Here is a 23430-nt window from a genome sequence, read left to right on the forward strand (position 1 = left end):
GTGAATTCAGCTTCTGAGTAAGATTTCGCCCAGTTCCTGAATCCGTCCCGACTTGTTGGCTCGTTCATGTGATTGGCTCGTAATAGCTTAATTCCCGAGTAATAGGGCTGAATCTCGACCAGGGTCGCCGACGAGCCGAAGACTCGACATCACCGAGGGCCGTTTTAGACGGCGAAGGGCAAGAATATAAAAGCTTATTCTTGATCTACATTGGAAATCCAGTGTCTTTGAGGCCCGAGAGTCAAGCTGACTTATCCGGGCTCCATCATCTTCGACTCAGCATCCTCACGTCTCAGAGATAGGTATCGTTTAAATAGATGCCATGCCGGGAATAACGTGTAACCTCGAATGTCCAAGGAGGGCTATAATACTCTGTATATAACAGTCTCACTACTTCTCATTACATGTACATTTTGCATCTATCCATCTTGTTATTACAACAATGCATCAAAGTCTCTCTGGTCGAAGCCAGCAGCCAAACGCCAGGCTTTAAATCAAGTCCCAAGTACAAATTGTTCCTGGAAACCCAGTAATGTTTAATTCCATTGCTTGTTCCCAGGATCAGCCCAATGACCCATCATACCAGGCACAACCTGCATATCCTCAAACTCGTGAATCATCGCGTCGTCTGCCGCAATCTTCTCCATCGCCTCATCATGGGTCATACTGATCCAGAATTGGGGCAATATCCTATGTTGCTTCTTGACCTGGTAAATGCTTCGAGCCATGCTCTTCACAGAACTACTCTCTCGCTCTGAAGCACTCCATACTAAAGACATTCGTGAGAGGGCACCAATGTTGAGACGGAGTACCTGGCGTAAATTGTTCTCGCTATCGGGAGTAAATATAGCCCATCTGTTGAGATGGATTATAGATGACATTGTCACCACGTAACTGAAGAAGTGGCTGTGAGAAAGTAGCGAGACACGATGGGTGACAAGTTTGCTAATCTCTGTCGCGGCTTGTATTATGTTCTCCGTATGATTGTTGAAGCCATCTACTGACGAAACAGAATCGTATTGGTCGGTTTGGTTGTTTGACTGGCTCAGTATCGAGTTCAGCTGTGAGTATGGTTGGTGAAGCAGAATCGATGTAGCGTGTGTTATCATGTGAGCTTGAAAGAGCATCTCATCAAAATGGCCATATTGCCGTAAAGCTTCTGCCTTTGACTTGGGTAAGCTGACTCGCCAACTCGTCAGCATCGTCTGAATGTTTCTGAGGCTTTCGTCGTCGGGTCCAGAAACGGGAGGAATTCTCAAGAGTCGCCCGAGGTTTTGAGCCGCTTGGATTCGATACGCGAAAGACGAAAATTCGTGGTTTGTGCCGGAGAAGTCACTATCATTCATATCCCTGAGATACATTGGCTCGGGAATGTCCTACAGAGTCAAATAGGTCAGAGAGATTCTGCCATATGAGGAAATTGATATCTTACACCAGACAGATATTCATATTCCTCGCAAGGCAAGGCAACATCAGAAGCTACATCGAACAGAAAAAAGTTCGTGCTTCGATGGACTCCAGCGATTAGCCCGTCCACAATGAAAAGCTCCCACCACGTCCGCCTCCAACTCTCTTCCATCATTGGAATACCTCTTCCGTAAGTAGTCGCATATGATCTCGTATTGAGGCCAATATCCACAGAGATTCTCTCAAGTCCAGTTAATATTTGTCGAGCTTGTTCCTGTTGGCCTTGCCCATCCAACCCGATCAGAAGGAGTAACAAAGCCTGTACAAGGAACCCATCTTTTCGACGACGCGGTTCGTAAATAAGTTGATGAGCTTCCTGGAAGAACCTTCCACGCTCTGAACATGCTGGGATGTGTAATGAGCCGATCCAGCGCATTACTGCGAGTACGGGCATCACAGAACTCTCGTGGGAGATCATCAGAAGTGACTCCTTCGGCAACACAAAAGGATGCGCTGCATGGAAATGGTTGTAAAACGAGTCTATACAGCGTTCGGGCAGAGTCAGTGCAGGAACATGAGTCACGACGTGTTCATGCTGTGGACTCGTGAACAAGTTGAGCATATCGGTTGATGTATCTGTTGTGTCGTACGGCCCGAAGAAAGACATATCGCTCTCCATGCTGTTACTAGCGTCCAAGGCAGGGTCGAGAAAAGGTGTCGATAATGGTGAGTTGAACATGTCGTCGCTCATATTGGGACTCAAAAATAAGGATGAGCCTAGTGAAGCAGAACGTTCTGGTCTTGAAGTCACTGAGCTTTCGCCGCTACGTGTTCGAGTTCGAGCTGGAGATACTCCATGCTTCTTGCTATTCTTTTGAACAGTGTTTCTTCGAGGGCCTTTGTAGCCCCGTCTTGAAGCCACATAGACACACTCAGAGCCAGAACTCAGGCAGCGAGAACAAGGATTTACACCATCGCATTTCAGGTGTCTACCCCGCTAAGAGAGAAATGATGTTAACAGTGGCTCTGCCTCATTACAAGAGATAGTACTTACACAAGCCAGACAAGCAGCCGGGACAGAAGTGACACTCATGCGACTACTCTCAGCTGTTGTAGACGTTGATCCACAAGGTGAGGCCCTCCCATCGACACCAGAGCTCGGCGAATTTGAGTTGGAGGACAGTTCATCGTTTCCCGAGTATGTATCTTCTCTATTTGAGTTTGAGGTTGTCTGGTGGAATGAGTTTCTGGAGCTCATTGTCGGAGAATACCACATGTAGGATGTGTTGAGAGGGTCAGAATAGAATGAATAAGGTTGAGGGGAGGGAAACGGCGAGGAGAACTCGGAATGAGTCCCAGAGAAAGTCTTCCTTCTTTCATCCATTGATGCGCACTTCTTTGAGGATTGTTAGTGGTTTCAAGAAAGGAATCAAAGTTTCGATATAAGCCAATAGTGGGTATTTCGAGACTGAGGCGTTGCCGGTAGTTGATTTAATGATGGGACTTAGGCCCCAGGTGCTGACTGTGTCTTAGTCGAGTTCAGATCTTGAATCCCGCTTTCTAAAAGAAGGCGGCCGCTTGGCTTAGATCTATAAGTGAACCTTGCTAGGGTGCCAAAGACAATATCTCTCTGAAGGGCGCAAGTGATCCAAGGTGAGGATGTTTGTTGAATAATCAACTCTCGCTTGAGATGTCTGCCTGTATAGACTTGAGAGGGAAATGGAAGATGGAAGAAGATTAATAATACTTCGAAACGAATACGCTTCTGCATGGCCTGCCTGTTATAGATATCCTTCCTCAGGCACAGAACAACGTCATGTCACTGGTGAACGAGCCGAATCTCCGAATGATTTCAAAAGCAACCCTGGTACCAAGTCCAAATAGGACATTTAAGCGCCAGTCTCGATATCATCATGCTTCACTCGGAGGGCTATGAACGGAACCCGGCATTTCCATCATCGCAAACCGTGTACAGCCAAGCATCTCTCTTACAAGGACCATCTTCAGCCCTAGCACTAGCAAACAGCGGTAGTTCAGGGATCACAGAACAAGTAACTATTTGAGATTGGGGGTTATACCCCCTACTCCATACTCTCTTCTCCATCCACCTCATTCTGCCACTTGCATCATTCGCTTGCGTTGTCATTGTATTCGCTTGTGCCGCACAGGTTCAAAGATGACAGGGGTAAGCTTGGTCCGACCTCGAAATGCAGACAGAGACTCATGTCAGCCAGTAAGGTTAACCAAACTAGCGGACGCCCGCCCAAACTGTCGGTGCCACATGTTGAAATGGTGCAACGCTCGTTTATTAGTTGAGTGTCTAGCCTAGAGGAGGCAAGAAATCTCAAGGACCTCTATCCTAGGGGATGAAAATATTTGAATAACTGTAGCCTAAGCTTGGGGGGTCTTTATTAAGTTTATTTCAACACCCTCTTCTGAAGCCTCAGGTTTCTTTTGCCTTGCCTTGTGAAGCACATTTTGAAGAGGCTAGTCACAATTACTAAGTAACCCCGAGTCTTTAACATGGGACTAAGTTATCTCCAGGAGCTTATAACCACTAACTGCGGGCGTTATATTTGAGAGCCGAGGCTACCAGCTCAAGGGTGTGTCTAAGTGAATGGCAGCTTCGACATGGGCCAATCAGGTCAGTCAGCTCGTACAAGATGATCCATTTCTATAAACGGCCATGCAGGTTTCATTGCTTCAGAATATTGATGAGTGAACAAGAGAGAAGAGCATGTCACTTAGTTCCCGTTTAGACGATCCTCATCCCATTCCAGTACCGAACATGATGCAGCATGCACGCCTTTGCCGCATCCCGACGTTGTCGGGCTTGGCATATCAGAAGGACAGGGGTGAGAGGTATTTGCATTCTTTTGGTCTTGACCTCGTGGCTGCGACATGTCTGTGGGTGTGAAGGCCGGCACTCAGACATCCCGGCCACACTGCCTCGACGTCAACTCTAGTAACTATATGCGAGTCTAACAATACTTTGAGGCTATCGTCGTGCTTATGGCTTCACCCAAAGGTCTAATTCTAAAACCTTAGTTCTTAGCACCAAAGATCGTATCATTGCATAGCATCATAACTGGCTGGCTAAAGTGCTGTCATTACCCAAGCTTTTGCTAAGCTAAATCTTGCATTCACCAGAGGTCCTGTTGCAGCTTGAAAGGTGTGTGGGTATCCTCCCCAAGCCGTTACAAGGCACCGGAAATCATGTCGGCAAGGTGATGCAACGCTGCGAGGTCCGTCTCTGCGGAAGTTCAAGGCCGCGGAGGTGGAAGTGGGAGTGGAAGTGGGAGTCAACTCAAGCCACGTTTTTACGCTTACTTGAGCCAGTAAGCCACGCAATTCTAGAACTGGCTTGGAAGATATCTCTACCAAAAAGTGATGAATTGCGGCCCGCAAGCGGTGTTGCGGCTTCTATCACGGACCGCGTACCCGGGATATTGGATGGCTTACTGAGAGCTGATGAGGATCAACTCCATAATTAGTAAGAATTAGAAGACGTTGACAAGAACTTCCAAAAATACAATTGGTCTAACTCGACGCGGAATTTGAGAAATGACGTATTTGATTTCCCGCAGGCTGACTCACAAGATGGTTCAAGCTGCCAGCATCAACCTTAAACAAACATCCATCACGTAGGTAGGTGAAGGTATAGCTTGGTGTTTAGCATGTCGGAGAAGCCGTCTGCATGTAACATCCGGATCTACAGCTACAATCCGAGTTAAATCCTAACGAATCATGTTGTAGCTTCTGGTGACAGGACATTCCATATTAAGTTAAGCTTAAGACATGGGTCTGGAGAAGCTGAACAAGAAGTGCTGTAGGCAACCGTTTACTCAAGTCCTGTAGGCGGTCTGCTTAACAATTTCCAACTCAGGTTTCAGAGTAGCGCAACATGACTGGCCTCAGGACTTCGAATCAGTTCTCAACTTCACAAACTACCGGCGTTAAGAAGATCATGCATGAAGCGGACGCGGAAGTGGCAGTTGCTTAAGGACCCTGGTCTCGAAGGATTCATTGTACATCCGATCCATGGCAATTCGGGTCCTTTCGGCATTTATACGTCCCTTACTCATGGTAACGGGGTTGCTTACACGACACGACACGACACAACACAACACGGCGGGTGTCGCTAATACGAAAAAGTGATCGACAAGATAGATAGACGAACAGTGCACGAGTCAATTGCAGCCCTGTTGAAGGATCCGAACGACTCGATCATTCTTGTACGAGGAATGCCATTGGCCGCATTTACGGATTTCCATATTCGACGTCAATCAACCAGCCTTTGATCCAGATCATTCATCGTCTTTCTGTCTCTCCCTTCTATCTCCGGGCTGCTTATCATAGCTCCCACCAATCATCACCTCATCCCAACCTCGCATGATCCCCCGCAGTGTCAAATACAGCACATAATTTTAGCTCCTGAACCACCCGCTGAGTGACAAGAAATCACTCTATCACATCCTTCACAGCGAGTTCGTCGGCCGCCTCGTACATACCCTGCTCAGCCGCACAGCCTCTCTGCCCTGTCAGGAGCCCTAAAATAAGCTGCAGTAGGGCCCAATGGACCCTGTATCCCTTGCCGGCTTGGCACTTGGAGTTGCTTCCATCAGCCTCCAGGTCTACACAGGATGTATTCAAGGTAGGTAATTCTAGTTCATCGTAACCAGCATAACATGTGAAATTGACATCCATCAGGGATACAGCTCCTTGTTACGGCATTGGGCTATGAGGACGAGTGCAAATATCTCAATCTCCGTCTCAGGATGGAACAGCAGCGCCTGTTTTGCTGGAGTGAGGCTTCTGGCCTCCTTGACCTTGATGCCAAGAACCAAGACAAGGTTCTCAACTCAAACGTATTCAATCTTCACCGCCAGACTGTAATTGATCTGCTTGTCCAAATCCAGTGTCTCTTCAATGAGTTTACAGAATACCAGCAGAAGCACAATAACCTTTCTACCGTCGTGGATAAAGATGGTGTTTTGGATGCTCCAGAAAAAGATGCCAAGCTGTCAAACTATCCTATGAGTGATAAGAAACGGAACTTTATCAAAAAGGCCATGGCTGGACTCAAGTCCAAATCATCAGAAGGCCTTACCAGGTTAAGGTGGACGTCATTTGACAAGCAAGGGTTTGAAAAGTTGCTGGCCAAGTTTTCAGTTCTAAACGACAATATGACCAATATTCTTGACCATTCCTTACAGGTTGAGATTCGCAATACCGTACAGGATACCAATCGTGGGGTCCTGTTACTCCATCACAAGATAGCCGATCTGAGTCATCTTGTGTTAGCTCTCAAGTCTCAGCTCGATGCAGGTTCCCGGGTCGGACCATCGCAAATGTCCAAACTGGAAAGGGAAGCCAACGCTGACGCTCTACGGCAATTATCAAGGTTGGCCAAGTTCAAGGCCTTCAATGAGACTATCGATCCCAAGTCAGATAGCCCAGCAGTCTTTGACGAAGCTGCTGCAAAGTTCCTCGATCTTGCAAAGCCAGGTCATCAGCGCAATCTATTCATCCCTCGATACCTCATAGAGCTGGACCCCGAGGTGGATGAATCAGAGGCTCCGCGGTGTGAGGCTTTCATGAAGACAGCAGAAGGCAAGAAAAAGGTGTGGATTGAGTGGAAGGACTATGACAATACAGATACCCAACCAGGTTCGCTATCAAAGGCCGATATCATTGAGAGAGTCCAAAAACTTGCTGCTTTGCTGAATCATAGTCCCAAGCCCAAGGCCTTTCGCACTCCTCACTGCCTGGGGTTCTTCGATAAAGTCGATCCTAACATCTCCGAGGACGACGTTGATATTCTAGATCGAAGACTTGGCCTCATCTTCGAACGACCATCCGATGATAATCTACATACCTCACTCCCACCTGTTTCACTCCGTGAGCTTCTTCAAGACCCAAAGGTCCGCAAGCCTCGTGTTACAGAACGAGTATACTTGGCACACGCCATCAGCAACTGTCTCCTCTACCTCCATGCTGTACACTGGCTACACAAGGGTCTTCGCAGTCACAATGTATTATTCTTCCGAACACGTGATGGCCACATAGACTACCGCCAACCATATCTCTCAGGCTTCGACTTTTCACGACCTGGAGGATCAGATGAAATGACTGATGCGCCAGGAGATGACGCAGAGCATGATCTATACCGGCATCCCAACGCTCAGTCCAACCGCCGACGGGATAGGGAGCGTTCCAAGAAAAGTTTCGACATTTATAGCCTAGGTGTCATCTTGGTCGAATTAGCACATTGGCGGCCGGTTGAAGATGTGCTGAGTATCGATATGAGGCGTGCACGCGGGAGACCCGACGTTGTGCGTGGTGTTCGAGAGGCTCTGTTGGAGGAAGACCAAGTCGCATCAGTAGGTGCTGACATGGGAGAGAGGTTTGAAGATGCAACACGGAAGTGCTTGGCTGGAGGTGATGAATTGGGACTAAATGAGGGAGATGATGAGACACGAGATGAAGTTGCTGAAAAGTTATCTATGAAATTTTATGAGGACGTAGTAAAGCGATTGGAGGGCGTGGTCGTGTAGAGCGAGTGTAGTTTATGGATGGGTTTAGGCTTGTCATGACTGCACGAAGCGATGAGAAAATGGCCGTAGATTAAATATTCGAACGAGGTATTATTTGAAGACAAAGCTATCAAAATCGTCGTATCATTAGCCGACGATGGTATCCCTTTAAATTGTCCTCCCAGTAAATCGTGCCTAAACGCCAGAGCTTAAAGACTCTATGATATCCTTGCCCAGTGAAATTATTTAACAGCAGCAGTCTAGGCATTCGAAACAGCAAAGACCGGCGCAGATACCACAGCAGATGGCCTGAGAAGAATGTTAGTTAATGTTGCCGAGTTAATGAATTGGTCGTTCTTACACCACCGTCTTTGCCTCCTCGCATGCTCATTTCAGGCTGTTCCATTGTCATGGGCTGAACTGGGCGCTGTTCGAAATGAGTTAGTCAATCATAATTTACGGTGTCTAAAACTCAATGCTTGGCTATTGTGTCTTGGCGATTGGAAAGACTTGTTAGAAGCCAAGCCGGAGGTTCGTGAGTGACATACCGGCTGTTCGGTGCTGGTTCGTTCGGTAGGGAACGCTGCGGGGGCCGGTTCACGGGGCATTTGCATGGCCGAAGAAGTAGTAGAAGGCATATTGACTGTTGTTGTAATCGAGAGTATGCGACTGAATTGATTGGTGTATATAATAACAGAAGTTTATAGGCGAAGCAGTTGATGTTCTATATCACGATGGGTTGAAAAAAGAAGGATGGAAATCAGACCAGGACAAAGAGCGCAACGTTGTTGTTATAAGGCTCTCACTCTCAAGCAGCTGATTCTACGGGACAGGGTCCACGGTCCATTAGAGGCGGGCCCTCATTGACTCAAACGAGGCGTCGGGATTTGGGGCTGACAGAATTAGCATTGGATCTTCCCTTCAAGACGGACGGCACATGGACTCATCCCCAACAATAACATGACCATGCCCATGTCCGTTCGGTGCCGTGACCTCCGGGTGAGGTCAGCCGGAGCCCACATGGGAGTCACTCTACTGAGGATTCGTCCACTGCAAGACATCACAATTCGGCAACTATCGACATCATCATGACTTGAGAGATACTGCCTCCTAGCATCACACATTCTACACCTATCAAGTACCGCACAAGTCTCCCACTTATGCGTGGCTGCTGATGCGAACCGCTCCACGGACGGCACGCCCGATGCCCCGGGCTAAAAAGGACGACTAGACAGAGCGAAAAATAGGCCTGAGCAGAAGAAACAGAAGCAATGACGTATGCCTGACGGGAACTACTGAGTGGTTGCAGGCGGACCCCTGCTCGCAAACCAGCGTGTTCTGGAACAAGCCTAATCTCTGGCTCCTCTGTAATGTTACATATTCTAGAAACTAGAGAGAGCCACTTTCTCGGTGTTCGGATTGAGGCTTTTCTTCTTGATACACGTATTGAATTGCGACTTCTTTCTAATAATAGCTGTGTCGGTTCGGCCGAGTCATTGATCATGGCTTAGAGTCTATCTGGCAGATTGGCACGGTTATAACGGCGGAGAACGTGTGCGTAATCTGTCTGTTAAGCCACTGCAACAACGTCAAAGCTGAGGCTGTAAATAAATGGGTTAACTCTAAGTTTCTCTAAGTTTAAGAGAAGGTTAGTGTGACTTAACGCAGGGGCTTCTCGAATTATTACTTTGTGCGATAATAAGTAAACTTGAAGAATAATTCATCTCCTACCTGAGTTCCGTGTGACTTTACAAGTTCATCGCTTATGCCAAATGGTTATAGTGAACAAATAAAGAACGTAGACTACATGGAACATTTATCAGATATAAGTCCCAACTCCAAATACTTTATCTCGCCCAGACTTCTCTTATGATGAAGCTGACTGTTTGTTCAAGGTAGCAGGACTGAAATATACTCGAATCGCTAATTGGCATGATCCTCTTTCCCTGGCCTTCAAATGATATATAAGCTCTGCGATTAATTTATTTAGTCAGTAAAGCTGTGGAATTATGTATAAAGCTAGTTTGGAACTATCTAGCTTTTACAACCGTACTCTTGTACGACGAGGGAAATTTAATGCATAGATATTGCATTATCATGCCCTGTATGGCCGCTCAGGAATCCGACACGGCGACAGACACACAAGCTATGCCGTTGGGATCGTTTAAACTATGCGCCCAGTCAACTGATTATTCGAAGCTAACCTAGTGGCATCCATATAAAAAAGATCTGAGTGCGACAAAAATCATTATAAATTCCAATAAGTTGAGAAATCAAGCATCTTGAGAACGCCTCGAGACTTGTCCTTCGCAAAAGACTCGTGGGTGTGGTACAGGGTAGGCAGCTCTGCGACTGGCAGAGTAATATGGCATCGATGAACGAACGTGATAGTAAATGCAATTCATAGTTGAGATGAATGTTATTATGCTTCTATGTGATTTCTCTCTTTTCCAAGTTATCGATAAGGACATTCTCATTGCCTCATTTTCGATCACCACATTCATGATATAACTAACCTTAAAGGTGTCGCTAATTATCGACAATAAGCCCAAGATTTAAGCAACACCCAACACAATTACATTGTCTAAAAGAAGCAGGCTAAAATTGCGGGAAGCACATCCTTACCCGCGGTTGTATCAATTTCATAGCGAAACATTGATTGTCAGCTGGATGAAACATGAAAGCTAACAGGGTCATTCATAAACGTGTTGGTCACAAGATTAGAGAAGTCAACAAGAATACTTTGTGTTTTTACCCACTGACATACATACTTCTATAACTGCAAAACGGTTGTATTAGCAGCTCGCAACTAACAAGTTAGTAAATATTAATGCCTCCAGTTGAAATAAAGTTACTTGGTAGATCTCACATCTAGATTCGGGCTGGGATTTACCGACAATTCCCCGCTGTCGAAACAATGAATTGGATCAGAAAATGGAGTGGAATGTGAGGTGGCAGCCCAGTGGAGTTCCTTGATCCGGGGACTACCTAAGCCACTGAGCATCGAACCTATGATAGGTAAGGTCAGGCCTGCAACCTCCAACAACTTGCCAAGGGGCCATGTGTTTTTGACGATGCGACCGTTCTAAATCACTCTTATACTCAGCATTTGTTTGATCCCAATGACTTGAATTGCCAGTTTTGCCGTTCCTTTCACTTCAATTCTGCCCCGATCGAATCTCCTCGACCCCCTTTCGACCGCCAGACGCTTTCTTGGCTTCTTGGCTCAAGCTCGCTCGCTCGCTCCCTGTTGGACGGGGTCGCCGTCATCTCCCTCACCCTCGAAATCCTTCTCAACTGTCATCGTAGATAATCGTCCATATTCCCGTTCACGATGGCTTCACACGGCCAATACCCCCCTGCGCATATGATGCCCAACAAGCATCATCACCATGCCCCTTACGGCTCTCCTGTGGCCATCCCTGGAGGCGCTCCGGCTGGTACCTTCGCCCCAGGCACCAAGATCCAGGTTGGCAGCCACCGCGTGGTGATTCAGAAATATCTCTCCGAGGGAGGCTTCGCCCATGTCTACCTTGTCAAGCTGGCCAAGCCTGTCGACGGCACCGATCAGGCTGTCTTGAAGCGAGTTGCGGTCCCCGATAAGGATACATTGCGGGGCATGCGCATCGAGGTTGAGACAATGAAGCGTCTGAAAGGCCACCGACCGATCGTCACATATATTGACTCGCATGCCTCCGAGCTTCAAGGAGGGGGATACGAAGTTTTTCTGCTCATGGAGTTTTGCAATGGCGGTGGCTTGATCGATTTCATGAACACCAGGCTACAACACCGCCTAACGGAGCCAGAGATCCTCAACATCTTCACCGACATCGCTGAGGGTGTCGCGTGCATGCACTACCTAAAACCACCACTGCTCCACCGCGACATCAAAGTCGAAAACGTTCTTATTACCGCCAGAGGATCCTCCAAACGATTCAAGCTTTGCGATTTCGGTTCAGCCGCATCACCTCGTCCCGCCCCCACTACCGTCACCGAATGTCGTCTTATGGATGAAGATGTACAGAAGCACACTACAATGCAGTACCGGAGTCCTGAGATGATCGATGTATACCGCAAGCAACCCATAAACGAGAAATCTGATATTTGGGCATTGGGAGTTTTACTGTATAAGCTGTGCTATTACACTACTCCCTTTGAGGACCAGGGCCAATTGGCAATTTTGAATGCCAGTTACAGATTCCCTAGTCATCCTGTATTTTCTGACAGGCTCAAGAAATTGATAGGTAATGCTCATTGGCCCTGGTTGTTTGTTTCAGGACTGACATGATTCCAGCATCAATGTTGAGAGAAAACTTACAAGATCGACCGAATATCTTCCAAGTACTAAAGGAAGGATGCGCCATGCAAGGGCGTGATGTTCCCGTTCAAGATGTAGGTGTACGGTTATCCCAAGAAGAATTCACAATAACAATGGTCACAGATTTACAGTCGTCCGCAATCCCACGCAAGAACCGATAGTCCTCAACCCAAGGCCCCAAAACCAGAACAAACTCCTGCTGTGGGTGCCGTGTTTACGCGAGCCGAACCTCAGAAGCAAGTTATTCCTGATGTTGTACCGATGCGAAGAGGACGACCGACAGTTTCACCGGCTCCAGCCAAGGTAGCCCAGAAGCCAGATTCTTCTCCGATGAGAAAGACTGAAGGAGACCCATTTGCTGCACTTGATTCCAAGGCTGCTTCCAAAGGGTTTGACGAATTGTCTTCAAGATTCCCTACCCTCGATCAATTTTCACTATTGCATGATCAAGGCACCAAATTCGATTTTGATGTCTCCTCACCTATCTCACCCACAGGCGGCAATATGTCATCTGATTTGAACGAAAGAGTGACGGCAAAACTGGCCGACGAGGCATTCGCAGCGCCGCAGACCGAATCCGCTCGTCCGAAGCCAGTGTCTAGAACACACTCGGTCACGCCTGTGGGACACCATGCTGCAGTTGCTTCACCTCCATTGGAGCCTCCGCTTGCTAAGACCTTGTCCGCACCAAGTAGACCTGACATTAGCAGGGCGCAGTCCATCATTAGCAACAACCCCGAGCTGCAGGCCATCTCTTCTCAATCCAACTCGCGCTATGTATCAACTGGCACGATGACCTCGACACCTCCACCTGAGAAGTTCGGCCGGGATGTGGAACGACCTGTTCAGCGCGAAATCCCTGAATATTCTCGTTCCAGCAGCGCCACAAGGCAGGCTGACCCGAGTGCGGCCCAATGGAATGCGGAGGAACCCCGTGCTGCAGTCTCACAAAGAATTTCGGCATTTCAGCAGCCTAGTCATGAACGTCAGCCATCTTCATCGAGGCCTTCACTTGAAGGCGGCCGTCCTCGTGCTGATTTCTTAGAACCTGTTGCTCGCGCCTCGCCAGCCCCTTCGCGGCCACGACCTGCTAGCACCAACCTTGAGGGTACAACTCTGGATTTTTTGCGTGAAAGAGAGGCTGCGTCACGCTCATCAAGCCGACCTCCTCAATCTCGCTCGCCCTATCAAGAGCCAGCTGACGAACCACGCACGTCGAGTGATATGGAGTTCTTGAGAAGTCTGGAGGATTCGGAGCGAACCAAATCTAGCAAGCGTTCCAGCTTGACTTCGCTTTCTGGCAACAAGAATATTCTGGCAGGAAAATTCGGTGACGCATTTAAGCGCTTTGAAGGTAGCTCCCCCAACAATGGAAGAATCCCTTCGCCAGAAAGGGATATGGCACGTCGTGATCTCACTCCTATCGCGGGCTCTGAGGCAACTGATGGACGCAGTGATGATGGTCATTTCCACGATGACGAGGATCGCATGACACCTGAAATGAGACGGGAAATGGAACGACTTAAGCTCCAGGAAGAGGAGCAGCGCGTGGAAGCAGCACAAGCCGAATATCGAAAGCGGGTTGCTGCAGGACAACGCGGACCACCAGTTCCGCCTAAGAGTATCGGGGGAGTTTCCCGAGCTGTCAGCATTCAGAACAGGGTTCAGAGTCTCTTGAACGAAGACCAAAAGCCGTCCAGCATTCAAAGAACTGCTCAAGGTTACGGAAAGTACACTGATGTTCCGGAGACTGGCAACAAGCCCGAGAAACCTCTTCCCGGAGTTCCAAAGAAGCCCTTGATGGTGGCTAAAACACGGGTCGAATCACCTCAAGCACGAGGTCCTTCTTCGACATCTTCTGCACCCCCAGCTCTTACATCCAAACCTCCGGCGAAACCGCCAGCTCCAAAGAAGCCAGTGCATCTCAATAGTCTGCCTACTGGCCAACGCCCATCATCACCCCAAAAGCCCACACGGGCCCAAACATCGACGGAAGAGCTGATTGAGTTTCCCGGACAACAAATGGTGGACATGACAGCTAAAGAGAAGGATGATTATATTCAGGACTTTTCCAAAAGGTTCCCCAGTCTAGGTTCGATCGAAATGGTTGAGCGAGAGATTGGGGGCCAGAACGGAGGATCAAGCCGGTAAATAGACATTGGTGAGGGGATTTAGAACTGCCATACTGCACGTACATTTGAATATACTCAGCGCATAGCGTCCAGAATGTTTCTGGTAAAAGAAAAGGTCCTGTTTCTGGATGGTGAAAGTCATGCATATGGTGGGGTTATGCACATATGCAGTATAGTCTCTTATCTTATCTCCCAATATTTTTTTTCGGTCCTGGACTCGTAGCTGGGAATCGAAGCTTTCTGCAGCGACTACTCAACATCATAATAAATTCGACAAAATGGCCAAACGCAAGAGACAAGCTATCGCTCAAAACGAGCCCGCTTCTGAGCCTTCGATCAAGAAGAAGGCAAAGGGTGCTCAAGTTCTTAAGGAAAAGCCTGTGAAGGCAAAGACTTCAGCGTTGAAGAAGTCTACTACTACCTCGAAACCTTCGAATGCGCCCGAGACTATCCAGATCGTTGTCGGCTCCTACGACCGAATTCTTCACGGGTTGACAGTGACGGTTGGAGGAAAGGAGAAGGCTGAATTCGCCGACACATTCCTCTTCAATGCTCATACCTCGGCGATTCGCTGCGTCGCTGCGTCGCCCATTTCAGCGCCCGTTCCTGGACAGACACAAAAGGTCATGCTTGCCTCTGGCAGCACTGATGAGCGGGTAAACGTTTACAACTTGTCGGCGCATCCCCCCAGCCGAAAGAACCAGGAGATCCTGGCCAAGGTCGCTCCCCGGCCAATTCTCGAGAACCCCAAGAACCGAGAGGTTGGCACGCTGCTTCATCACTCTTCGACTGTGACATCGCTATGTTTCCCTACACGCTCAAAGCTACTATCATCGAGCGAAGACTCTACAATTGCGGTCACACGAACACGAGATTGGTCTTTACTTAGCAACATCAAGGCACCTATTCCTAAGCCCCAAGGCCGTCCAAGCGGCGACACAGCGCCTTTCGGTGGTACACCTTCTGGCGTCAACGATTTTGCCATCCACCCCAGTATGAAGCTTATGATTAGCGTCAGCAAGGGTGAGCGATCAATGCGACTGTGGAACTTGGTCACTGGAAAGAAGGCTGGAGTGTTGAACTTTAGCAAAGACATGCTGCAGGAGGCTGGCGAAGGAAAGCATTCTACTGGAGAGGGCCGAAGAGTTGTTTGGGGAAGCGTTGATGGAGCAGATGAATTCGCGGTTGGATTTGACCGGGATATTGTTGCATTTGGCATGGACAGTGTGCCCAAATGCAGGATTATGGGACCAATTCGAACAAAGGTGCACCAGTTCTTCTACGTTGCACTGGACAAGGAAGGGGATGCGACACTATTGGCGGTTGCTACGGAGGACGGCCGCATCCTGTTCTTCTCGACCAAGGAATCGGACCTTACACAGCCGGAGTCGGAGGACAAGAAGCTCCCGACAGCCAAGCTGATGGGTCAAATCGGCGGAAAAGCCGGCGGAGTTGAGGGCCGAATTAAGGACTTTGTGGTGGTGCCGAGTGCGGAGGACGACTCGACGCTGTACGTAGCTGGCGGGAGCAGCGACGGACGGGTCCGCGTTTGGCGGGTGGGCGTACCGGAGCTGCAGGATAGCGACAAGGTAGAGGAGGGCAAGGGAGAGTTGTTGGGGACGTATGAGACGCAAAACAGAATCACATGCATGACGGCGTTTATGATGATACCCCGGCCAGAGGGAGTTGAGGAGAGTGAGGATGAGCTGGAAGATGAAGAGGAAGATGAGAGTGATAGCGATGAAGAGTAAATATCGGGGTGTTAAAAATGTATGCATGTTATTGGTTGGATATTTGCGTTTGTTGTGATATACAGTAGTAGCTAGCAATCTATAAACTAATGTGAGATATGCATGAATTGGAGGTGGTGATGTGAGTGAGCGTCAGTTGTTTTATGTGCCCAGAATCACATGCAAATCGAACCAAGCATGCCATTGAACTCGCCACAGTCACTGAGTTTACGCCAGCGTCAGACCGGTCAAGAAAATACCACCTACAGTACATGATTATGTGTGTAGAGTTGCAGTGCAGTATCAACAGTTGAATCGCACCGCAGATTTCCCTTTTGGACTCTTGGGTCACAGCTCAGGGACCCAGGGGATGGCTGATCTTGTACTGGACTGGAGTTAATGGATGTGCTTGAATCACGAGGGGGTCACAAATGCAAGTCAAAGCAGAACTACCTTAGTCTGACCAACCACGGAGTCTCGAATTCAAGCTTGAGGCGTTTTGAATGTGGGGTAATAGACGGGATTGGATGGAGGATGACGATCAAGAATGTCAACAACAGCACTAGCTTAGATGTTGAAGAGTAAGGTAGATACTTAATGTCTAGAGTTCATCTTTACAATGGACAATGGATAATATTATCAAGTTATAGAGTATCAAGTTCATCACTATTGACGGGACTCTTCATCATCAGTGACATTGGATTTCTACAGAACCAGGCGGGGGCAGCAAGGGACTCACCCACCTAAAAGATACAGGGGTCCAGGGCCCTCAACAGCTGCTGATGCTGCAGGTAAATGGGGCACATCTACGTAATTCCTGGGGCCCTTAGTCGTGAAACTGCCTGTCCCTTGGTCTTGTGAGCATGTGAAGAGACCTCGTTCAGCTCATTCGTTTCCCTTTTCAGTTGAGGCTAAGTTTACGTGCCGTCTCTGTTTTCTTTTCTTTTCTTTTTCCTCTCTCTCACTCCCTCACTGCTCTTATTATTGCTCTCTTACTCAGGTACTATACTCTCTCTATTTTTGGGTCTCAGGTCTGGGTATTAAACTGTCCTCCTTCTGTTTCCTCTTACCCATCTCCTCATTCCTGTCTTACTCTTTCTTTGCCACTCTATCCCAACCTCGATATCACAGCTTCAACAACAAGATATTTGGAGCTCTTCAATTCCTCTCAGTATTTGCCGTTCATCCTCAATTGCTTGAATTGCTTCGGATATCCCGGTCCAACTAGCTTTAGGCCCTGTGCTCGTTAGCTCGCGCTGTGAAAGTAAGTGGTGGACAGGGTTGCTTTGCAGAGACTGGACCCCAACAGCTTCAAATTGTTTTCTTTTATCCGGGACAGACAATTCCTCCCCTCGGAAGCTACACCAATATTTGCTTAGGATCCCTACTAAGCTGAGACTGGTCGAGACTGTGTGAGTATAGTAGCACTGCATTGTCCAAATATCGAGACTTGCAGGTTTCAGCTCACTTCAGCTGAACCCGAGCCTCGTTCATAAACCATTGCTGCCCTTCACCATTACCTCGATATCTGTTCCTAACAACCAAAACAGTCAGTTATACAGTCCCTTACCTTCAAAATGGCCGACGATGGTCCTCCTCTTATTCGTCCCGTCCCTCGAAGACCCTTCGATCTCAGCTCGACGACTCCTACACCACCAAGCGAGAACTCGTCCCCTTTAACTCCAGCGCCTGTTCCAGATCCCAACATTGCGCGCTTCTTACAACCGACTCCCGAGCCTGCGAGCGCAGGTCTTAGCAGGCCTCAGTCATTCATGAATTTGACATCCTCGACGCTCTTCGGAATCTACTCCCCCACGACGTCCTCTTCGCGCGACCGTGTCTTTGCCGATCGCGATGAACTCGATACACCCTGGGGAACTGGCGCTCAGACACCCATTCAGAGACCTAGCATTGACGACGCTACGTTTGATTTCCTGAAGGATCGATCACACCATATTCGTCGTCGGTCCTCGATTCGAGCTCACGAACCCGCTGGACCTCTAAAGCATTCTCCATCTGGTGGTGCTCTGGTATTAAGAGGACTTTTGCTTTTCGTTCTCGGCGTGGGATATGGCGTATTAGTCACATCGCGCTTCCACGAGTCGGACAATCTTCCGTCTCGTGCTACATACAACTGGGGCCATTTGACGTTTTGGGGTCTTGCTGGCGTTGCACTGGGCGCGCTGTTCCCATGGTTCGATCGAGTATGGGAGAATTCGTTCGGCGACAGTGGGGATGAAGCTGTTTTAGAAAACAGTGCTTCGGCGAAAGATGACGACCCAAGCACTGATTGGGCGCTTGCTGTCCGGGCTATCGGTGCCTTTGTCGGAATTGTCTTTGCGATTGTAAGTCAGCCAACGACAAAACCATTGTTCCATAGGACTAACATCCTGCAGCGCAAAGTGGCCTGGGCGTCCACCCTTCAGGTGTCACTGACCTTGGCACTTGTCAATCCCCTCCTGTGGTGGCTTATCGACCGCTCCAAGCCTGGTTTTCTGCTCTCAGCTGCGGTTGGGCTCGCAGGGTCGGTTGTGCTCCTCGGCGTGAACCCAGATATGATGCCGGCGCCTACTCAGGTTCCGTTCAGGCATTTGGTTAATGCCACAATGGCAGGCGATGGGGATATGCCCATTCTCGGTGGACTCGCCCAGCAGAAGACGCTTGAGACGGGCATGTGGATGCTGAGTGTGCTTTTCTGCAGCTGTGTCTGCTTTGGAAACATTGGCCGTCGACTTACTCTCGGGCCATCGACAACAGCCAAGGGACGCTGGGCTGGAGTGAGATGATGACGAGCGAGAAGCTGATCTGATGTTCAATCAGCCGCATTGGTCTTTTCACATTCTGTAGCATGATGTGTCTATGATATCCTTTTCGTTTGGGCGACAATCATGGGGAGGTATATACATGGGCGGGATTATTGGACAATGGGAACGGGAGGCATGTGTATAGTTATCGAGATTGGATAAAGGGCATTTTGCAGATCATAAGGGATGATATGATGCTTAGTTTACCGATATGGTCTGTTTATGACGACAACTATCCTGCTCTTCTGTTCTCCTGAAAGGAAGAGCATGAATAGGCTAGGCTTAAATGGCTAAGGAATGATAATGCCATTTCATTCTACGTTTCAATTACCCAAAGGGAAACTCACGAATCTGTCACGATATGTTGTTACTTTTTTATCGTTCAGATGCCTAGGCTGTAGATCCAATCTGCTGAACTAGCCATCTCATACTATCGAGTTGAACCTCCATTGGCCCAGCAAAGAATGAACCCCAATTGTAAACTTTTGCTTGTTCTTGTTCTCTCTGTATTTTCTTCTTCGAGCTCTGGATTCTTTCCCAATGTCAAACCAAAATATGTTCGCAGGGTTACTCCATCATGGATCAACCCTGTAACGACCGACGATCATCGCGTGACGCACGCTCTACAACGTCATTCGTGTATCAGGTCCAGAGTAGATCAGATCTAGTTTGTGCTCTTGATCGCCTCCTTGACGGCTGCTGATTTTTCTTGGATAGCGGAGCCAAAGTCGACGTTGGAGAGGCCGAGCATGACGAGCATACGAGGATTTTGAATCATCTCGTTGATTGTGATGGTACGTGTGCAAACGTCGGTGTAGGAAGCGAGGGCAGCTTCAGAGCCAGAAGCGACTGTTACAAAGAAGATAGTGTAAGCAGCCCAGGTACACTCTTCCATAGGGGTTAGCGTGGGATAGCTCCTGCTACTTACCACCTTCGTTCTTGGGGATTTGTTCAGGATGCTGGACTTTTCGACCAGCAGCAATGTTGTCAAGCTCGGTCATGATATAGTGAGATCTCTTGACAAAGTCCCAGACATGGAAGAGACCACGGTCAACATTGGGGGGAGTCCATTGAGAATGAGACTCGATGGCTGTGACGAGGTCTTCCAAGCGGGCGGTGATGTTCTCTCGTTGCTCTGCCGTGGGGAGCTGAGAGATGGTGTTGGAAGCCATGATGAGTTTGTGAGTATGTACGTGATGTTGATAAAGATAGGATCAGCTTGAAGTTTAGAAAAAGAAGAGAAGATTAATAAAGAAGAGAGGGTCAAGGGAAGAATAAACAGAAAAAGAGGAGAAAGAAAAGAGAAACCAGAAACCAAAAACCAAAACGTTGCATCAACGTCAGAAAAAGCACCTCAGCTTCCCCGCTGCATCAAGTGTCGTCTGTCCAATTGCCTCTTTACTCAGAGCAAAGCAAAAAGCTCCATTTCCTCTCTAAACCGTCCCTAGTACGTCAGGGGCCCCTTGTGGCTTTTCCCGTATCTCTCGTTATATACGTTACCGCCTGCAAGGGCTGAAGTCTTGGGCGTCTAGGCCATTGATCGGTCGGAGTAACATCGATACTACTTGAGCTCAAAACGCTTGAGCTTGGATGAGTGGGATAAGCCCTAGTAGACTTTCACGGTTCCTCTCAGCTTGTTCGGGGACGAGAAGCCATCATGAGCAGGGGAGCTACCTATACGAAAGGACGGGACGTTGAGCTTATGCACAGACAAACCGTTTCTAACAAGCTCAAGGGAACGGGAATGACATGTGACGATGGAGTCGGTAGACGGAGGAAGCCGTTGGTGAATAACAGAATTGTCTACTAGAGATAGATAGAAATCAAGGTGACGTTAAAAGTATTAATCGTATTTACTAAGAGAATAATGCTCATAGGCAGAGATATTCCTGAGGGAGGATCCGATCAGATCAGATCAGAGAGAGCTTAGTTCAGCTAATGTGGGGAGGGAGGTTGAATTCAGGGTCCTAAGTTAATTAGAGCTTGAGGTTTGAGGTTCGAAATGGGGCTCTTTTGTTAGTTATCGGGTTGTAGAGAATCAACCAACATATGGAAATAGAAAAAGGTCGTGTGATGAATTACCTTTCTTGGCAGTCATTCTCACACATGATCAGTCTTGATGACCAGTTCAGCCTAAGGAGAGAAGTTGTATTTACTAAGCGGAAGAATCAATGTCACTCGTCATCCATAACTCGGCATCGCCAAGGGACGGGCTCTCAACAGCGACAACAGAGCAAAGTCAGTCCTGATTCGGGCACCAAGAAATCGGAGATGGTCTAGAACAATTGGAACATTTCTTGCGAATGCGAACTGATCTAACTAATTTCGAAGGGAACAACACTATAAGTAAGCGTCATCCAAAGAAGGGTCCTGGGGTACGGTTCCCTAGCTCATGACGAGAAAAAAAGGGCATTCCAGAGAACAGGTACAACAAGTCATGACAGTCTGCTAGAGTTTGATCAAGTCTGGGCGGCTAATCAGCCAACAGAGATGTTGCTTGCCTCTCATAATCGTCGGAATGGAAATCCGTGGCACACTTTACTCGGAAGCACGTTTTCAACTCGTGTACCGTACCTGTACCATGCGTACTGTGTGCTGTGCAGCCCCGGAAAGCTGGAAACGTTGTGTGCCTTGACAGGCTGCAGCAGAGAACGAGAACTGCTGCTTGTCTCGCTGTAACAGGATAATCGTTGCAAGGGAGGCTGAAAGGTTGAGGGAAAGGATTGGCCGCATCTCGATCCGGGCCGCCACACCCTCGAGACTATTGGATGACAAGTGCAAGGCTTGAGAGAAACGATGATGCGTAGATTGGCCCGACCCAACGCTCGCTCTGAACTGTTAGTGTTGATTGCCGAGAGTAGAGACTGAGATCTATGATTGAACAGTACCCAACTCTCCCGTGTCTGAAGGAGACCACATTGCTAACTGACAATAGAAATGTAGATCAAATCTTTTTTTGCCTTCCAAAGATTAGTTATTCAACAAGGCAAATACACATAGAAAAAGAGATCGTTGGCATCATGACCACAGCCCATCATGGATCCTCCCTCTGCGGGACCCCCCAGTCTCATATGACGCCAACGACTTTCTTTTTTGAGCCTCTTTCAAGTCTAGCAAGTCAAGACACCCGTGACACTGACACTGACCCTAGAACCTGGACTAACTACTTGTACTAAGCTGGAGTTTCTTAGCTCTTACTGTGTATACGCCAGCCCTGCCAGGACCTTGGACCTGTCTCTCTTCTCTGTGTCCCCCTCCCAATTATGTCTGCCCAATCGCGAGGCTCTCACTTAGACGCAAAGCTCCATTTTGTCTCGGAAGCTGCCAGCCCGTTTTTATTGTTAATGTCGGGTTTCCCTCTCAACTATTAAGTAGCGTCGATGCGCCAGTTGATTCACCCGATGGCCGTTGCAGCTGCGGCGTTGTCTCGATCGTCTTCGTCAACCAGAATCTCTTTTGCTTCAAGAGAGAAGCGACAACGACAACGACAACGACACCCCTTTTTGCGATAACCCCCGACTCGCGCGCGCGCGCTGTATTGTATTCCGTTTCCCGCGGACGAAAAGAGGAGATTGTCCTGTACTGTACATACACACACAAACAAGAGCAAAGATCGGCGACAGATGCGAAACTGGGGTCCCTCTCTCTCTCTCTTCTGCCACGGGGACAAAGAGGTCTTGATCGAGTACCGTCTACATCTACATCTACAATGCTACACTCCCATCTTCCACTGAGAACCCTGCCCTGCATCGCGATCTGTGATACTGGTCTCCATGGTAATTGGCCATGCTTGCGCTTCTGGAGGGCAACTCTCAACTACTTTTCGGTTATCTTATGCTGTGAAGAAGAGGGTACTGTAAGTTTTCCTTTGTCTGTCTTGTCGTGTCTCAATTCTCTCAGCTCAATCGAGGTCCCCCATTCCAAATCTTGAATCTGAACGGTTTTCTTGGCCCCATTGAGCTGGGATGTTTTTATTTTAGGTCCATCCTCCCATGCATCCCCGGTTTGCGGCACCAACGCACCACAAAACAGCACTGCATGAGCACAGCACAACACAGCAAAAGCAGGTAATTAACATGCTCCCGATCATCGAAACTGAATGAGGGGGTTTATTAGGGGGTTTAGGTTCCGGTTGCTGCTGTATGTAATGGCGACTAAAGTCTATATATCCTGTGCTTCAAATAGATTACCATTCGACATTCGACAGCGCTTGGTGTTTTTACCCCGAATGTTCCACGGTGTTTCGGCCTCCACGTCATTGAGTCCATGACCCCCGGCCTGCCATCGTCATCCGTTTTTGCCCTGTAAGATAGACACAGGTTGATATGTACTGTTGTGTGACTCTAAAGCTTCAGGGCACGAGTTCTTGTGACTACTTGGCTGGCTTCATTCCTCTGTGTCTAGACCACCTGAGCACAGTATTTCCATGACCGTTTGAACCCTGAGATGAGTTTACACTGGAGGCGTCTAAAAACTCGTGATATACGCAGGGTCCTCTCAGGT

At 48.3% G+C, this 23430-nt stretch overlaps 7 protein-coding genes across 7 annotated transcripts; 4 read left to right on the forward strand and 3 right to left on the reverse strand.

Annotated features, from left to right (window-relative positions):
• Positions 1 to 536: 536 nt before the first annotated feature.
• Positions 537 to 2158, reverse strand: FTJAE_12477 (uncharacterized protein; the record flags this gene model as incomplete). Its single annotated transcript, XM_037345526.1, has 2 exons — positions 537 to 1376; positions 1433 to 2158. The coding sequence occupies 2 exons, from the start codon at positions 2156 to 2158 to the stop codon at positions 537 to 539; spliced, it is 1566 nt and encodes a 521-aa protein (XP_037200506.1).
• A 3824-nt stretch (positions 2159 to 5982) lies between these two features.
• FTJAE_12478 (uncharacterized protein) lies at positions 5983 to 7964 on the forward strand (the record flags this gene model as incomplete). The annotated part of the gene is made up of 2 exons (XM_037345527.1): positions 5983 to 6061; positions 6118 to 7964. The coding sequence occupies 2 exons, from the start codon at positions 5983 to 5985 to the stop codon at positions 7962 to 7964; spliced, it is 1926 nt and encodes a 641-aa protein (XP_037200507.1).
• A 225-nt stretch (positions 7965 to 8189) lies between these two features.
• On the reverse strand, positions 8190 to 8581 carry FTJAE_12479 (uncharacterized protein; the record flags this gene model as incomplete). Its single annotated transcript, XM_037345528.1, has 3 exons — positions 8190 to 8252; positions 8305 to 8370; positions 8492 to 8581. The coding sequence occupies 3 exons, from the start codon at positions 8579 to 8581 to the stop codon at positions 8190 to 8192; spliced, it is 219 nt and encodes a 72-aa protein (XP_037200508.1).
• A 2696-nt stretch (positions 8582 to 11277) lies between these two features.
• FTJAE_12480 (NAK BIKE kinase) lies at positions 11278 to 14412 on the forward strand (the record flags this gene model as incomplete). The annotated part of the gene is made up of 3 exons (XM_037345530.1): positions 11278 to 12187; positions 12238 to 12335; positions 12385 to 14412. The coding sequence occupies 3 exons, from the start codon at positions 11278 to 11280 to the stop codon at positions 14410 to 14412; spliced, it is 3036 nt and encodes a 1011-aa protein (XP_037200509.1).
• Positions 14413 to 14671: 259 nt separating this feature from the next.
• FTJAE_12481 (MAK11-like protein) lies at positions 14672 to 16144 on the forward strand (the record flags this gene model as incomplete). Its single annotated transcript, XM_037345531.1, has 1 exon — positions 14672 to 16144. One exon carries the CDS (start codon positions 14672 to 14674, stop codon positions 16142 to 16144), a length of 1473 nt encoding a protein of 490 aa, XP_037200510.1.
• A 1556-nt stretch (positions 16145 to 17700) lies between these two features.
• Positions 17701 to 18909, forward strand: FTJAE_12482 (insig domain protein; the record flags this gene model as incomplete). Its single annotated transcript, XM_037345532.1, has 2 exons — positions 17701 to 18468; positions 18520 to 18909. The coding sequence occupies 2 exons, from the start codon at positions 17701 to 17703 to the stop codon at positions 18907 to 18909; spliced, it is 1158 nt and encodes a 385-aa protein (XP_037200511.1).
• Positions 18910 to 19591: 682 nt separating this feature from the next.
• Positions 19592 to 20099, reverse strand: FTJAE_12483 (uncharacterized protein; the record flags this gene model as incomplete). The annotated part of the gene is made up of 2 exons (XM_037345533.1): positions 19592 to 19815; positions 19856 to 20099. 2 exons carry the CDS (start codon positions 20097 to 20099, stop codon positions 19592 to 19594), a joined length of 468 nt encoding a protein of 155 aa, XP_037200512.1.
• Positions 20100 to 23430: the final 3331 nt, after the last annotated feature.

The sequence above is a fragment of the Fusarium tjaetaba genome (genome assembly GCF_013396195.1).
Source record: "Fusarium tjaetaba strain NRRL 66243 chromosome Unknown NRRL66243_c0000337, whole genome shotgun sequence".
Classification (NCBI taxonomy): Eukaryota; Fungi; Ascomycota; class Sordariomycetes; order Hypocreales; family Nectriaceae; genus Fusarium; species Fusarium tjaetaba.